At 43.9% G+C, this 18,394-nt stretch overlaps 1 protein-coding gene across 1 annotated transcript; it reads left to right on the top strand.

The window, feature by feature from the left end:
• Positions 1-11,985: 11,985 nt before the first annotated feature.
• LOC308170214 (methionine aminopeptidase 2-like) lies at positions 11,986-18,394 on the top strand (the record flags this gene model as incomplete). The annotated part of the gene is made up of 11 exons (XM_080544981.1): positions 11,986-12,121; positions 12,968-13,081; positions 13,328-13,390; positions 13,759-13,861; positions 14,177-14,338; positions 14,621-14,802; positions 15,164-15,258; positions 15,388-15,484; positions 15,582-15,685; positions 16,738-16,853; positions 17,766-18,394. The coding sequence occupies 11 exons, from the start codon at positions 11,986-11,988 to the stop codon at positions 18,016-18,018; spliced, it is 1,425 nt and encodes a 474-aa protein (XP_080401107.1). The 3' UTR covers positions 18,019-18,394.

Raw genomic sequence — 18,394 nt, 5'->3', positions numbered from 1 at the left:
AGCTCATGGTGATTCCAAACCCAGGGTAATTTCTGCTCAAACGTTTTATTTTAACTCAAGTGGACCCGCCGGTGTTCTGCCTCGAGACGCATTGTTTGTCAACATGAATCAAAATAAATAAATACTCAATCTAGACTCTTCAGAGATGTAAGCGTTACTGTTTCAGTCTTGCGCTGGTTAGAGAGGCATTCAATGTGATCCACTTCGACGTGAGGAACACCGTCTGGGAGCTTTCTGGTCATTTACACAATCTCCACTAGGAGTCTCCTAGGTCCACAAATCAACATCTCAAGTGATTATTGTAAAAAGTACAATGTCATGAGATGCAATATTATTATGTAGGCTAATGTATGTTACAGTTAAATGTCTATTTTAATAAACTGTCAATAAGCTATGAGCCATTTTAGACTGACAACTCGTGAGCTTAGAATGATAAGGTTCTATCTCCGTTTAGGGTAGTTCAGAGATATTGAGTGTCAAAGTTTTTACATTCCATTATGTTTTATGAGATGGAACCGTTGTATTTGATGAATTACTAACTCAAAAATTGCAACATTTTAAAAATAACACCACACAGGCATTAATAAACACCTAATGGATCAGATTGATCAAAAACTCAATTTTGACAAAAATTGAGATAGAACCTTATAATTCTAACGTCACGAACTAGGAGCAGAATCATTAGAGAATGATTTTGATCGTACATAAAGGCAGTCATTACAGAAAGGTTTTGGTCACAAAACTAACTTTCATAGTAGAGTCTAAAAAACTATTTTGAGTTAATTACATAAATACATTTGTAAAACATACTGTAAGCCTTACTTATCTGAATTGCTTATGCAACATCACATGGTCAACACAATTTCCCCCTCATCATAGCTAAAAACAGCACAAGTGTATGAGTAGGGGGGAAAATGGAATGAGTGGGAGTTTATATCCCAACATTGACACTTTTGTGAGGAAGTAATGCTGTGAATAAAACCCATTACCAAACACATGTAGCAACTTTGTCACTACATCGGTCAATGAGTCACCCACTCAGCAAGTCTCTTTCCCAGCTGATATGATGATGAAACAAGAAAACAACAAATGATCATCTTTGATCTTTATTTGCAGAGAGACAAAACAAATTGAACACTGTTGTAATTGCCATTGAGATTTATTCCGGATAAATTGCATACATTCAGTATTTATAGATCAATAAGATGTCACACAGCAGTCATCAATGGTGTGATTGCTCTCTTATTATTTGGACGTGAAAATGTTTGCCTTAATGTTCTGCTTTGCTTAATAAACTCAAAACTCCTGTGCTCTGTTTGAACTGTGATTGTGTTTTTTTTCTTCTACATTTCCTCTACATTACAGTGGAGTACAAACAGTGATATTAAGTTTGTAATATGAAACTCTCCCAGCAGGTTGTCTCCAGTCAGTGAGACTGCTCTGACGAGGCTCTCTTTCTCTCTCTGGGGATGTTGCCGTGGTTTCTTGTCAACACAGTGGGGGCCCTGTCCCAGCGGCCGTGCTTTGGGCTCTGTTCAGTGTGTGAGTATGGGGAGTGTGGCTGCAGGAGTCTTTTTGGCCTTAAACACAGAGTCTTTCCTCAGTGTCAAGGATGTCACAGGTTCCTCAGAAAGTTTCCTGTTACACAAATGCATTTTCAATATGGGTTATAACACAATACCGGGTTAGTGTAAGAGGTACATCAGAATTTGTATTAACGATACTATATTTCGCTTCATACCTCTCACTGATTTGAGGCTTTTCCTTCTCCAGTAAGACAGTTGTTCTATGAGCGTCTCCTCCAACTGAGCTTTTCTGAAGGCCGGGTGAGTCCCCAGTCACTTTAGCACTGCCAGGTGAAGAGAGAGAGGGCTCTGGTTAGAGAGGGACTAAAGTTTCTCATTAGTCATGTGAATTCAGGCTCTGAATGTAATTGTTTTAGGACAGCTACGTCACTGTAAAGCGACGCACATTGCCTTGAAACTATCAGTGTGGACAGAGTGGTGCTATCTGTCTTCAGACAACAACACATTTAGAGTCTGTTTGTGTGGCGTTACTACCTGAACCTGTAGTCTGAGGGCAGGCTCTGGCCCTGTCTGCAGGCTCCCCTGGCCTTGGTGATCTGCTGGTGGAGGTCTCTCACTGAGCGGCTGTAGCCATTAAAGACATAGTCAGCGAACAGCAGCCTCCCTCTGAGGTACATCTGTCAAATGAACAAGGAGCATGACGTATGCATAGAACAATACTTCATTTTTTATTACAAGGAAAAGTTTCCAAATATACATTTTCAAGGCTATTAGTTCTCGATATTCACTACAGTAAAAGAAAACCAACACTGAATATATAGACGTTGATCGACTGTAGTAATTTAACTATGTCTTGGACCGACAAGTATTCCTTTGTTTCTTTCCCAACCTGTAATTGATCTTCCTGTGTATTCTGTCTTATTCAGGTTGGGGGAAGTGGGTTCTTTCATGATGCTATCTAGCCACAGCTGATATCATCAGTTCTGTGGTAATCCTGACTGGTTTCAGATTTCAGGAACCTGACTGTCCTTTATGATGAAAGCTGTCCTGGTGAGTCAATTAAAAGGGATGACTTTGCCAAAAATATCATCATGTGTTGACGTTGTTCATGACGTTGTTGTGACATGCCGTTGTTGTGTTCCTTTGATTTTGGGCAGTAAATCTATCAACCAGATGTGTATGTTATTGCTATGTTGAAAGAAGAGGTTAACTCTGTGTTGAGTGAGTTGTCTTCCACGCCCAGTCAGGCATGCTTTTTCTCAGTAATCAACTGGAGATCTTGGAAATGGTACCTTACAGAGATCTAGCTCTAGCTTTGCTGCCATCTGGAGGACCATTAGGATATCAAGTGAATAAGACATCTGTTGTTGACCAACTGACCAGAAACATCCCAGGAGCAGCGTTGTGTCTCTGCTGTAGCAGGGTGTTCTGGAGGCCTTGGCAGGCCTTCCCTGTAGACATTTCATACCTCACCAAGCGGAACGAGTCCAGCTGACACTAAGGACAAAGTCAAACATGAACAGTGACCTATTATTCTTAGCCTTCTGTGCGCGGGTGTGTGTGTGTGTGTGTGTGTGTGTGTGTGTGTGTGTGTGTGTGTGTGCGTGCGTGCGTGCTTGCGTGTGTGTGTGCGTGTGCGTGTGAGCCAGTGCATATTTGTGAAGCACATCTACCTGTAAACACGGCATAGCCCTGTTCTTATTCATCCTCTCATACAGCTGCTCCAGCACGTCCTCGTCGGCCTGTGTGTGAGGGGTGAGGGGCTGCCGTGGCGGGGTCACACACACCACCAGGATCTGCTCGCTGTGGGGGGGCTGCCCTGTGATCAAGCCGTCATACTCCAGGTCTGTCAGGAGTGGCATCACCCTGGAGCTGCACCGACACAGCCTGCGGCCCTCCCCCAGCAGAGCAGCTCTCAGCAGGGCAGGACACGGGCTGGGAGGGGTGGAGAGGTTGGAGGAAGCCCAGTGGGTCCGGACAGGAGGCGGCTGCAACTCTAGACTCCTCGGGATCAACACTGACCTAGAGAGATAAGAGTAAGGTCGTCACAAGAGGACAAGAGGAGGAGAATAATTTCTAAGCTGTGATAATGGTTAGCGGTCGTGAGGTGCGTCTGGCAGGGCAGTAGATCTTACTCTAGTCTGATGTTACTGTGAACTCTGAGGGTCCCTGTCTGTGTGACATGATGGTGCTCCTCCCTCCCCAGCCTTTTGGTGAAAGTGAATGTCCTGTTAGCAGTAAAACAGATGAAGGATCTGTAATAGATTCATCTTTTATCACTTTGGCATTGACCCAAATCCCATGAATCATCACAGGTTTAATCACATCCTCATCAGTGATGCAAGGCATCTGACCATTTGTTCGCACACACACACATTGTTCGATCGAATGACACAAAATGAATTTTACTCAGGCAGTTTGGGGGAGGAGTCCAGGAGGGTGTCGGCAGGTGGGGCAGACAGGTGTCTGGGGAGGGTCTGTAGCTCCATGCTGCCCCCCTCTGGCTGGCCTGTGGCAGTGTCTGCTGGTCCTTGGGGGTTTAGGGACGGCAGGGCGGCTGACTGCACCTCCCGCTTCAGTCGGGGCCTCAGCGGGGCGTCTGACATACGCTCGATATTACTGCACTTGATGCCTAATGTAAGACAGAGACTATTCAGCACTTTATATACAGTAGGTACTTACTCACAGGAATGACCAAGGACATCAGGAATGAAGCCTTATTTTAGGACAGCATTGTGCAGCACTGTGCATGAGGTGAGGTCTTTAATGCAGCTTTACACTGCAGGTGTTTTACTGAAACCTTTACATGTTAATTTGTATGTCACCCATGATCAGATAGATTCATAGTAATGTGTTATTTCCAGTAAGTAAGCTATCTAACCAAAGCATCTCTACTGTTTCCCTTACAGTATCCATATCCCATTAGGAACCACCAGATCTTCCGACATGCACATTTTTTCAGTGGGCAGATAGAGGCTAACCCTAACCCTTCTATACCGGCTAACCCTAACCCTTCTATACTGGCTAACCCTAACCCTTCTATACTGGCTAACCCTAACCCTTCTATACTGGCTAACCCTAACCCTTCTATACCTGCTAACCCTAACCCTTCTATACTGGCTAACCCTAACCCTTCTATACTGGCTAACCCTAACCCTTCTATACTGGCTAACCCTAACCCTTCTATACTGGCTAACCCTAACCCTTCTATACTGGCTAACCCTAACCCTTCTATACTGGCTAACCCTAACCCTTCTATACCGGCTAACCCTAACCCTTCTATACCGGCTAACCCTAACCCTTCTATACTGGCTAACCCTAACCCTTCTATACCGGCTAACCCTAACCCTTCTATACCGGCTAACCCTAACCCTTCTATACTGGCTAACCCTAACCCTTCTATACCAGCTAACCCTAACCCTTCTATACTGGCTAACCCTAACCCTTCTATACTGGCTAACCCTAACCCTTCTATACTGGCTAACCCTAACCCTTCTATACCAGCTAACCCTAACCCTTCTATACTGGCTAACCCTAACCCTTCTATACTGGCTAACCCTAACCCTTCTATACCAGCTAACCCTAACCCTTCTATACCAGCTAACCCTAACCCTTCTATACCGGCTAACCCTAACCCTTCTATACCTGTAGCCATACGGTAGTAATCCAGCCAGTCGTCAATGATGTTCCTCACTCTCCTTTGGAGTCTCCTCAACTCCCTGCCGACACGGCCTCCTCTCCGAAACAGAGAAGGCTCCTCAAGGTGCTCCGCCTCCCTGCTGACCATCTGTAGGACCTCACAGGACCGCATGGACACCTAATGTACAGTATGAGTCACACTGAGAACACAGCCTGGATTGAGAAATCATGACAGACTTTACAAACTGTGATGTATGTAACAGCATCACTTGACAGAGAAGAAAAGAGTATCAGGACTCTCTGACCAGTCTTGCTTGTAGTTGACATAGATGGTTCCATTTGGACACTAGGGGGCGGCAAGGACAATAACACGAACTACATGTACGACAGGTGCAGCCTATTATTTCATTATGACCTTCTCAATTTAAGTTGTGTGTTTTGTATCTCCCATTGAGGTAGCTTGACACTTGTTATCGGTCTGTGTCTCGTGAGCTGCTTTGTCATGTCATACAATCTAGTCGCGTATACTCTAGTTTAGTTTACAGTTAGGTCTTTGGTTTGTTATTTTCTGAAGTCTGTTCCTGTGGATTCCTACTAGTAAAGTGGCTTTGCCTTCCAACTGCATTAATTCGTCTGGCCTCCCCTCTGCGTCTGGGTCCTACCCCATACACCTTACAATAGAGGCAATGTTGCTCTTAAAAGACTCATACAGATTTGAGTGTCAGGGCCCTCTTCTTGCTCTCTATAATGTGACTTTGGGGCTTCCTGGTCTTAGTCAGTGACAGCTCCTGGGCCGCCAGGGAGGTGAACCTCCCATCAGTCTGCAGGCAACCCTGTAGGGCAAAACATGCAGCACAATGCACAGCAGTCAGATCTGCCCGTTATAAACACATTAGCTTGAAAAGAGCTCTTTATCTGAAAGATGATAATAATAATAATCATAATAATAATCATAATAATCATAATAATACATTAGACTTATATAGCGCTTTTCTAGACACTCAAAGACGCTTTACAAACTGAAAAGATCGAGTAGTAATAATAAAAAGAAACAATAAATAAATAAAATAAAGTATAGGGGTCTTATAAATGTTTTGATTACTACCTAAATCAAAATCTAAGTGTCTTTGTAGGACAATCTACTCTGTAAAGATTAAAGACATTAAAGATAGATTAGATTGCCATCACAGTGATCTCACCGTTTCTTCTGGTGGGGTGATGTTGGACAGAGGAGCGACTGGCAGCTGGACGCTCTCATTGTGACTCTTAAAACAAAGGATGACGGAGGTGCCACTCAGAAGCCGCACACAGATCTGACTTGACACCTAGATAGAAACACAAACATTTATACAAAGTGCATTGAGTTTCCCTAGAACCGTTATTAGACCATTAGTAACACTTAGATGATTGTGCTTACTCTGTTCAAGGCTAAGGCCTAATCCCATTTCAATTATGTTGTCCTAACCCTCGTTTTGTGGTGCCAATAGATTTTCGGGTTGCCCCGAAAGTGCAACAACTTCACGGCTGGACTTATAGTCAGGTTCACTATGTTTCAATTTAAACTTTCGTGGGAATTTTTTGGGGATTTGCTAATCTATACATTTTTGGAAAGGGCATTGTATGAGGAATCAGAAAATATATGTTTCCATTTGCACAGATGTCTGAAAGGCGGCCATCTTGGCATTTACAAAATGGCCGCCATAATACACACGTTTTGTAATATCTTGGCTTCTAAATAAGCTAGAGTAACATTTCTGGCATCATATGCCATCAAAGGGGGGAAATGCGACATGGAAATAATATGTCAAAATGCGGGACGTTCATGCACAAATTGTTGTAACGTTAGATAGTTAGCTAGAGACATCGGCATACTAGCTATATTTTCGTTATGAAGAAAAGGTGTATAATAGAATGAAATGACATTAAACTAAGATTTTTAAAATCTTTATTAATGAAGAAAATAATTACATTTGTGGCTTTCTTTTGTTGCTTGTGCATTCGCCGATGATTCGCAAGGCATTTTGGGTTTTCGCATTTTCCCATGTGCCTCTGAAAAAAATCAGTTTGGAGGGCCATGTATCCCTACCACTTGGCCCTATCCCTCCATGCCAACAAGAATTGGGACAACCTACCTCTACACATGAAAGTGCAAAACAGAGGGGTAGGGATAAGTGATGAATTGGGATTGGGCCTATGTCTACAATGGAGACAATAGCCCACTCTGAAACTGACATGGGCCAAGCAGCCATCAGGTAATCTAAGTATCCTCGTGCAGTCAGAGACAGGGGATCAGATCGGGTCACACATCACGCCCCATATCCCACACTTTGTTGCAGTCTCCTCCCCTCATCATCTCTAGATCTCCCAGAGAGTATCACATAACAGGCTTGCCCAGCAGCTGTGACTCACTCTTCTTGACTGGCCTTGTCATTGAAGGGTCTTACTGGCCTGGGATTACAAACATTAGTTGTAAACTAAACTGGGCTGTTTAGTCTCAGTTACTTTCCCAATGAGTTGTTAAACTTAGGTTAGGTTAGGTGAGGTCATACACTATCTACTTTGTACATACTTTGTATAATACAAAGAGGAAGGGAAGGACAGGATGGAGGCAAAATTTTAGGACTATGGCTACAACTATCTGGGATAATGACTGATGGTGGTATATGAATTGTTGATATCAAAACTGAACTAAGAACATGTCTTATTGAATCTAGTATCACCCAGATGTCCCTGTTAAGCTCCAGTAAGTTCTTCTCCCCTCACCTGTATGACTATCCTCTCCTTGGACCCAGGACCAGTCTGCCAGGTCCACTCTTTTGTTACGATCCCATCTGGGTCACATGTGAGCCCACCACTCTGATCCCACACCGCAGTGACAGTCCCACTACAGAGAGAGAGAGAGAGAGAGAGAGAGAGAGAGAGAGAGAGAGGGGGGGAGAGAGAGAGAGAGAGAGAGAGAGAGAGAGAGAGAGAGAGGGAGAGAGAGAGAGAGAGAGAGAAGAAGAGAGATCCATACAGTCTGCTTTTCTCCTAATGGTATTAGAATTTATTAGAATGTTTGCATTGTTCTACATTTCATTAATGGGCTATTCTGTTGGTTCAGTTTGAGAAACCAGAATCTGTGGTATTGACATACCTGGGCGGGTGGGTGACGGTGCCATGTCCAAATGCAGTGATGCTGGCAAGAATGACTGGGCAGGGGTTGTCACTGAACACATTAGTATAGAAACCTCCACAGGGCAAACCTGAGTGGCTCTGGCACACTGCCACGTGGCCAGAGGGATAGCTAGCAGCTCAGGGTTAAGGGTATAGGTGGTAGCTAAGAACACATTTACTGCTGTTCCTACAGTAGTTGTGCTGGTACAAACAACCCCCAAAATATTCATCCAACAAATGTATCAGTGTTATAATAAATCCAAACAGAAAGTCATTATGACATGGATAATATCCTGAAGGCCAAAATTGTGAAACATAATAGTATATATATATATATATATATATATATATATATGTACAGCGCTAAACCTTTTTTGCAACAAAGCAATCCAAAACAAAGCCTTGCGGGCTCTTTAAACCATAAATAATAGTGATGTAATTAAGGATACTATATGAAGGAAGAGCCATCATTGATTCTGTAGTGCAGTTTCTGCAGCGTGGGCTCCTCTGGCTTCATCTCCGGTATCTGAGGCATGCCTCTATACAAATTCAACGGCCCAACAACCTTTCTTTCTCTACGTTTGTACTTAGCGTGCTGCTTGGTGTCTCCATAATGGCAGAGGATTGGTGGCGCGTTCAGTCCATGCTCTGCTTGCCTTGTCGTTTGCAGTTTTCTGTATTGATTGAATGGCAACAGAGCCAGCTTATTGATATAACAAGATGATTGGTTGTGCTGCAGGATGATGCAAGCAGATGATATACAATACGCACATACATCTGAATCCTCGCCAGCTGCAGCCTCTCCACGACCCACTGACACAGAGTGCTCCACTGAGGCTCATCACACGATGGTTCATTTGGCTGAACGATCCAACCTGGAAAACAAGCACCGTAACACTGAATCTGCTGATGCAGCGAAGGCTGCCAGCCAACTGGTATATATTGTGGACACTTATATGAAGGGTAAAGCAAGGGCGGCTCATGTTTAGGATGTATAAATAGGGAAGCTATAGTGTAAGGTGGTTGTGTCATTTCCTAACAGCCCTACCTTGTTCTTTGCAGGTTTTTGAGGAGATGGAGAAACTTATGGTGGTGCATACATGAACTGGAAAGAGATCATTGAAAAACATATTAGCTGTTAATTAATGTCGTCTTGGAAACCAAAAAACATCTGAATGTGAATGTGAATGGTCACATACTATATAGCTTAGGCACCATTGTCTATTGTCACAATCCTACACAATAGAGTGAGTGGTTTAATTATTGAACAGGGAACATTGCGTGGGAACCGATTAACACTGCAAAGACACACCTTTGCCCTGTACACGCCAATAATATTGCTTGTCTCCTCGTGTAATCCAACCTTATCCCTCCCAGGAGCTGGTAATCAAAGAGGCCCTCTGTATCGGTCTTAAAAGGTCATCAGCCGTTAAGAGGTCTTGAATCATGAATGCCCATTTTAATTTAGCCTTGGGTTAAAGTGGCAATATAGAAAGCTTGTTTAATTAAGTGCCAATGCACTCTGGAATTCTACTGACTCAAGGATGACCCTGACTACCCCCCACAGTAGTCTAATTGGCGTATAGGCCTATCGGGAATTCAATTCACTAACCTTTGAGCGCGTTGGAAATTGATGTTTTCTTCCGCAAATAAGAGTCTTGAGTGCTTCTGTTAGACCCAACGTTTTCCAACACGGATGGTTTCTTGTTCTTAACCTTTTTCTTGTCATTTACCTCCATCTGTTGAAGAGACTCGGTGAAATTCATAGACCCCCTCGATTTTCGCGGCTTCGCGCCCTCGCCAACAGCCCCGATAGTCAACGGCCGTGACGGTTTCACGTAAACCGCTCCAGCAGTCAAGTCCTTCCATGAGTAATTGAGGACGTTTACCAGCCCGTGTGGAATAGATCCCTCCTCGCTGCCTTCATACTGTGCGAGTATTTTCCCCAACTCGCTCAACAATTGAGGAGCCACATGCTTGTATACATCCAACGGGTTTATGTCATCCATCCCGTCCCCAGGGTTCCTCTCCCCGACGTCTGATCCATTGACAGAGGTGTCAGGTTCATCACTTGCATTATGCGTTGCATACGTTTTATGTTGCACTTTGTGTCCATTCTCATCGCTTTTTACCGCATTGTCGTCGTCGATATTCTCTACAAACTCGCTCTCTGGATTGCATTTACTGTTCAATACATGCAAAAGGAAACACACCAATTATTATCATTTATTTATTTTTAATTTCAATATATCCTAAATCAAGCAAAGATCGCTGAGATCTTGTCTATTTGTATAACCTTGAGTTGTGACCTACAGTAGGCTATAACTAAAATGGCAATATGATTTACCTTTTTGTTGTCACGTACGCGCTCCCACTCGTCAGTTCAGACTGTAAAATATCATTGGACGTTCTAGATTGTTTCCTTCGTTCTCTACCTGTTGGCTAAAAGTTAGAAATGATGGTTACGTATCTACATTTCCTCTACAGCAGACTATATAAAAAAATCAAATCAATTTACCTGGTCAAAGAAATACAGTGGCTTGGGTCCAAAATCTCTGAGTGAACTCGGTGAGGTCATCTTTTGCAAATAATTCCACAGAATTACTAATCATCAAACTCTAGAAAAGAGTTGAATAACATTGTCCAAATATCTCTTCGGAAACATTAATGATTAATCCCAGGTAAAATACAATAACTCGCTCTAAAGTCTATTTGCCCATAATAATGTAACCTTTATCCCTTTTAGTTTGTTGAAGCTCGTTGCTTGGATACACTGCGTCCGTCTCCAGATGAGTTTACGCACCAGAAATTATCTTAACTCACGGCAACCATCTAAAAACAGAGCACTGAGAACACGAACCACCGGATACATCTGAACTGAAATAGACTGTGCTTGAGCCTTGAGAACTTGAAAACCCAAGTCCAGTAATGTGACACAAAGTCACAAACTGTCCCAGGTGCGCAGCGCAGTAACTTGAGATCCAAGTCAGGGACATAATTGGATGACATTGTCCACAGAGAAAGTGAGTCTGCTTAGGCTTAGTGTCACATCGTTTATTGTCCATTTACTGTACACATAAGCACTTGTCACAGCCTACTGTATAGGCTACGAACGAATATAATGATGTCATTTACCCTTGAATGAATGTAAGTTAAATAATTAAAGGATCTCTTATGCTCGTGAGTTTAGAATGATAAGGTTCTATCTCCATTTAGGGCAGTTCAGAGATATTGAGCGTCAAAGTTTTCACATTCCATTATGTTATGTGAGATGGAACCTTTGTATTTTATGAATTACTAACTCAAAAAATGTCAACATTTTAAAAAATAACACCACACAGGCATTAATAAACACCTAATGGATCAGATTATGTAAAAAACTCAATTTTGACAAAAATGGAGATAGAACCTTATAATTCTAACGTCACGTGCTGACTCTCCAACTCAGTGCCGATTTCACTGAACTGATGCTACACTCACATCTTGTCATTATGGGTCGCCTATTAGGTCGGATAGGCTATCTCTAATTCAGGTCAAGTTTTTGGTACGGAGTAACGGAGTGGCTAATAGCTCATTATTGGTTCAGCTGCCTCCAGCACAGTTTCGGCTCTGACCACTGGAGGCTCCCAGCACATTATGCGTCACTTGCAGCCAGTCTCTGATCATGGCGGAGGTAGAGGTCCAGCATGGACTGCCAGAGCCCGAAGTTCTCAATGGGGACGTGGATATCGACGCAGAACCTTCCGAATCAGCCAAGAAAAAGAGAAGAAAAAAGAAGAAGAACAAGGCTCCTAGCGCAGGTGAGATCCATGACTGTAGGGGCTGCAAATCATTTATGAAATAGGCAGCGCAATATTGTACCCTGCTGTGCCTGTGCTGTGCTCAGCGACATGATCATTACATATGCGGGACATTACTTTTGGACCTGTCAGAAAGAAAGTGCCTCCTCTACCAGCTATCCCAAACCTGGAAGTGAATGACTTTCTGTTCTGAGGGATAGAAGAATGGACAAGCACATCTGGAATTGGGACATTGCCCCCAGGCTTGGAATGTCTCTGCATGTGGTTTGATGGACTGATGTCATATAGTACAATACTGAAGGATGCTGGTGCGTGTGTGTGTGTGTGTGTGTGTGTGTGTGTGTGTGTGTGTGTGTGTGCTCATGACATTCCTATTGCAGTTGAACTTACTCCTCAGTAGCAGTTTTGTGTCATAGAAGTGGACACTTTCCCTGTGGAGAAATAAGCTTCAGAAATGATTCAATTTGCATACAAAACTATGTGTCAACTTTACCTCCTCTTGTGGAAATATGAAAGCGTGGATTTGATCTTATTGTACACACAGCCCTGTTTCGGAAGGGCTAAAATGTCATAATGCTGCAAGGTACATTTGCCCTTGGGAATATTGATTTCCATGGTATAGATACAATTTATGCATGGCCCTTGCCAAGTTCTGATCACAGTGGATGCACTTTCTCAAAATGGCATAGAATGGCCATGAAGAATTTGCTCACTATGTGTGTGTGTGTGTGTGTGTGTGTGTGTGTGTGTGTGTGTGTGTGTGTGTGTGGGCACACACACGTGTGTGTGTGTGTGTGTGTGTGTGTGTGTGTGTGTGTACGTGTACGTGGATGTATGACTTTGCAGCAGGGACAAATGAGGCTGAGGGGGATGGAGACACCGGAGGTGTTGGTGATGTGACAAAACAGTTGGAGCAGCAAGCTCTGGAGGACAAAGAGAAGGAGGAAGATGGAGAGGAAGGTACGTCTCCAGTTCTCAGGCCCTGTTTGGCTTTGTCATCATCATCATCATCAAAATCATCATCATCATCAATATAATTAGAATGACCATATTGATCACGAAGGTCCTTAAAACACAACCGTCAAGTGTGATTTCGCTACAGCTTATCATTTGCTTGTATGCGTCAGGAATTGTGATCATTGTGAAATCAATATTTCTCAGTTTTCCAAAAAAGTAATAATCAATTATTATAATTTGTTTGTACAGATGGAGAAGAGGGTGAAAACTCAACTGGGAAAAAGAAAAAGAAGAAGAAGAAAAAGAAAGGATGTGAGTGTGTGTGGCCACTGTGCACATCTTCACTCTGTCCTCCGCCGGATGGTTTATGTTCCCTCAGTGACCTCATTATCATTGGCCAGGGGGATAGCCGGACGGCTCACGGATAGCGTAAACCATAAAGCATCACATCCCTTCATAACCGCTGCTGCTCTGGAGGCTGCCACCATAGTACAGTACACTGCTAATTACGCCTGTGTTATACCCTGTGTTATAGCCTGTGTTACTACACACTGTAGTTATGAAGACTGTAATAGACATCTGTAATAGACAATGTAAATAGTAGACTAACCTCCACCTATTTCTCTCTCTTTCTGTGCTTTCTCGTCATTCTCTTCTTCTTCTGGCTATGTGGGGCACAGTAAAGGGACAGACTGACCCTCCCTCAGTCCCTATTTGTGAGCTCTATCCCAGTGGAGTCTTTCCAAAGGGGGAGGAGTGTGAATACCCCCCATCAAAAGACGGGTACGTGACCTCCACAGCCGTCCCTCCGACTCAGCAACGGGCTGATGGCGCTGCAATCGCCGGCTCTTATCTAGGTCTCTGGTTACTGTCCTTGGGGTTATGAAACTTAACGGAATGCAAGCGTACGCAACACGGTTTGATTTTTTTCAGTCACCTCTGATCAGTGCATCTGCACTGTTAAGTCTCTAAGCCTTCCTAAACTGTTCCTTTTATGAATGATGAAGTCTTATCCAGTGCGCTGGTTGTTTGAGGTGCTAATTCCTTTACAAACATTAGCATAATGAGAAGATAATGGCCTCCCCGCCCCCCCTCCAGGCGCAGTGCAGCGTGGCGTACCACCCACGAGGAGAAGCGAGCGCTGGACAAGGCCAACGAGGAGATGTGGAGTGATTTCCGGCAGGCGGCCGAGGCCCACCGACAAGTCCGCAGCTACGTGAACAGCTGGATCAAGCCGGGGATGCTCATGATCGACATCTGGTGAGGTTCTTCTCACCGGCTCTGGCACCACTACTATGGCCGAAGAGCCGTCGTACACTCCGGTCAAATTCCAATGTTTTCTAGCCTTATTATCAAAATGCTGATTGGAAAAAAAAGTTAGGTTATAATCAGTTAGGGCTTAAAACCGTCCATTTGAAAATGTTCAAATGTCTTCATTTGAATGATTGTTAACCTGTATAGTTTGCCTGTATTGCTGACAATAGCGAAAGTAAAGTGAGTGTCAGCCGTGACCTTGTCCCTCTCTGGTGCGGTCCCTGGCAGTGAGAGGTTGGAGGACTGCTCCAGGAGGCTGATTAAAGATGACGGTCTGAAGGCAGGCCCGGCCTTCCCCACCGGCTGCTCCATCAACCACTGTGCCGCCCACTACACCCCCAACGCCGGAGACCCCACTGTACTGCAGTACAACGACGTGTGCAAGATCGACTTCGGCACACACATCAACGGTGAGGACTGGACGCTTCTATGTATTAGGATTACAATGTTACTTATGGCTACAGTATGTGTGGTTATGGTTCTGTTATTTACCTGCTACTTTTTTAGAACTCTCATGTAATGGTAATAATTCATATTTACTGGGATTTTTACCTTTGGGATTCAGTTAAACAAACATCAATGCAAACCTGGTACCTCTAGGTTGCAAGTAGTTGTGCTGAGTTTGTTTTGCATGAGAAACATTATACGTTATATAGTACAAATGTTCTATTTGGCATATCTGGCAAATAGCAGCTAAACAGGAGTGTACAATAAATATGGCACAACCCACATACCCTTACAATGACAAATGTTTCTTTTTGTTTTTTTCAGGTCGCATTATAGACTGTGCTTTTACCGTCACGTTCAATCCAAAGTATGACAGGTTACTGGAGGCTGTGAGGGACGCTACAAACACGGGCATCAAGGTTGTTACCTGCTGTTCTGGACTCTCACTGTTAATAAGGCGCATTATTCACGTGCCTCACTTGTTTGATGATGAGTAGTGAGGGGTGAAGCTAATTGCTCATGTAAATGTCAACTCTTGTCTGTCCCAGTGTGCAGGAATTGATGTACGTCTGTGTGAAATCGGTGAATCTATCCAGGAGGTCATGGAGTCCTACGAAGTGGAGATAGATGGGAAAACGTACCAAGGTATCAAGTGGTCGTTTGTCCTCCAGCTCCTTGCTTTTGCTGAGCGAAGCGATGGTACAACTTGATACATGTTTTCGGTGTTTTCTTTCTTATTTAGTTAAGCCGATCAGGAATCTCAACGGACACTCTATTGGACAGTACAGAATACACTCTGGCAAGACTGTCCCCATCGTCAAGGGTGGAGAGGCGACCAGGATGGAGGTCAGTACAGGGATAAGCCAAAGTCTGAACCCCATGTCCTGCTACATCAGAGTCAAATGCTTTTCCAACGTAGAACAATTTCGTCACATTCATGACAGGAAAAGGGAACTCAGGGCACTCTCTTTTGATCTCTTTATTCTAGATTATCTCCTGTTTGACCTTGAGTCTGACTAAAAACCTCTTGAAATGTTAAGTGTAATTGGAAGAACTCTTGGCTGTGTAAGGTTACGGCGGGGGCGTCTACATGAGCCAAACCTCACAGCTGTAACACCTCCTTAGTCACCCAGTTCAGTGCTTTAATTACACCTTTAATGAAATTACCCAGCGCATCGAGCAGCGAGTAACTCCAGCTCCTAATTGCGCTCTAAGTGCATTGAATCCTCGGCACTCAGGAGTCAATGAAAGGGCTGTTACCTCACCTAAGGAGACGTTCCACGGCTTTCTTTACTCTGGCTCCGTATAGATAGCCAGGCAGGGACAATGCAGAATTTAACAATTTAATTGGCAAGTTGCTGAGTGGAGCGTTTTCCTGACAGTTCCAGGGAAAGCTGGGGGAGTTGCTGATGTGGCAGGTTTGAGTGTTGTATTTTTAGCTGCGGAGTGTTGGTGTAACAGGGCCCATTACCCTCTGTGTGATCAGAGTGCTGTGTAGGAGTGGCAGCCGGGGCGGGCTGTTGGGGCCGCTAGCACTCTGAGTGATTATCAATGCAGAGAGGGTGTTGCAGTGTTATCAGCTAATACCACAGGGATGACAAATGTACAGCAACGCGCTGATAGAGCCTGAAAAACACTGATGGGGAGGAGGTGGCTCTACTCAGAGCAGAGTGCACGTTGTAAAAGGACACTTCAATCGACTGAACCTGAACTTGGTTTTGATATACATTGAGGCAGTCAATTAATCTTTGGGAGTCTTGGAGGAAAACCGTCGGCCTGGATCATGTTGTCAATGTTCTTTCCCTTTGTGTCCTTGATCGAACTCTATGGTTCCTGACAATGAGACAATATTATTGTCAGAGATACTTTAGAGTTTCACTTGTCCTTCACTCACACAGGAAGGGGAAGTGTACGCCATCGAGACGTTCGGCAGCACAGGGAGAGGTGCCGTCCATGACGACATGGAGTGTTCACACTACATGAAGAACTTCAACGTTGGACATGTGCCAATAAGGTCTGCTCCATACTGTTCACTCACCCACTTTAAACATTGAATTTTGATGTTGATGCTGTTCGTTGATGGCAAACAACATACAAACACGTGACAGCAGCTGGTGAAACCGGGAACAAGTCACACACTGACGGTCCATTCAGACTTTTATTCTGAAAAATGTAAATAAATGTCAGCGTTGTTGAAAATCAATGACACACTCGCTAGTCAAGCCAAAACATTGCAATGCAATGGATTCGGTAAGTAATACCCACTACTACGTAGTTAGTGTAGAGTAGTGGGGATTACTCACGGAATCCATTGCATTGCATTCAGAATAACAGTCTGAACGTTTTGATTGGTTGGCGACTTGTTCCCAGTTTCACCAGCTGCTGTCACATATGATATACTGCACTCTGGGTCTCATGTTGTTCACCATGGCAGACTCAGACACGCAAACTGAATGCTAACCAGACATTTCCAGGATAAGTTTCTTTCATGAGTGTAGTAGACAATTTCCGTGTGTAAGCCAATCGTACACCATAACGTTGCACTGTTCCCACTAACCCTAACCATAAGACCCAGCAGTTCTCCATAAACCGTACTTATCCCAGTGTTTGTGACTTTGTGCTGCAGACTCCCAAGGGCTAAGCATTTGCTGAACGTAATCAATGAGAATTTTGGCCCAGCTGCTGTCACATATGATATACTGCACTCTGGGTCTCATGTTGTTCACCATGGCAGACTCAGACACGCAAACTGAATGCTAACCAGACATTTCCAGGATAAGTTTCTTTCATGAGTGTAGTAGACAATTTCCGTGTGTAAGCCAATCGTACACCATAACGTTGCACTGTTCCCACTAACCCTAACCATAAGACCCAGCAGTTCTCCATAAACCGTACTTATCCCAGTGTTTGTGACTTTGTGCTGCAGACTCCCAAGGGCTAAGCATTTGCTGAACGTAATCAATGAGAATTTTGGCACATTGGCGTTCTGTCGGCGCTGGCTGGACCGCCTGGGAGAGAGTAAGTACCTGATGGCTCTGAAGAACCTGTGTGACCTTGGCATCATAGACCCGTACCCGCCGCTGTGTGACACCAAGGGCAGCTACACCGCCCAGTACGAGCACACCATCCTACTCAGGCCCACCTGCAAAGAAGTGGTGAGCAGGGGAGATGACTACTGAGCACGCTCCAAAGTCCACACGCAAAAAAAAACAGGAACAACAGGACACATCAGAGAAATGGACAGAAATGCTCATTAAACTGATGACCATTATGCAATATTGGTGTAATTTAAGTTGCTCCTACTATTAGACTTAATAGATTAAGTTTTAGCAAGTGCAAGAGATTGGTGTCATGGCAGTAGCTTACTTGAATATTTATTTTCCAAAGGATCAAGCTAATATATAAGGGCAAAAACGACTAAATATGAAATTGTAATTCTCTTTATTATACTTAAGCTTTTAGAATAAGCAGAGTCGCTCCCTAGGTTCTGGGTGGACATCTCAAAGTATTAATGATGTAAGCTTCAATGCCTTGGAAAAGATTCTGTAGATAATC

Source organism: Nansenia antarctica (genome assembly GCF_963989245.1).
Source record: "Nansenia antarctica genome assembly, chromosome: 14".
NCBI classification, from domain to species: domain Eukaryota; kingdom Metazoa; phylum Chordata; class Actinopteri; order Argentiniformes; family Microstomatidae; genus Nansenia; species Nansenia antarctica.
Note: the sequence above shows the minus strand (reverse complement) of the source record. Positions and strands in the feature narration are given on the sequence as shown.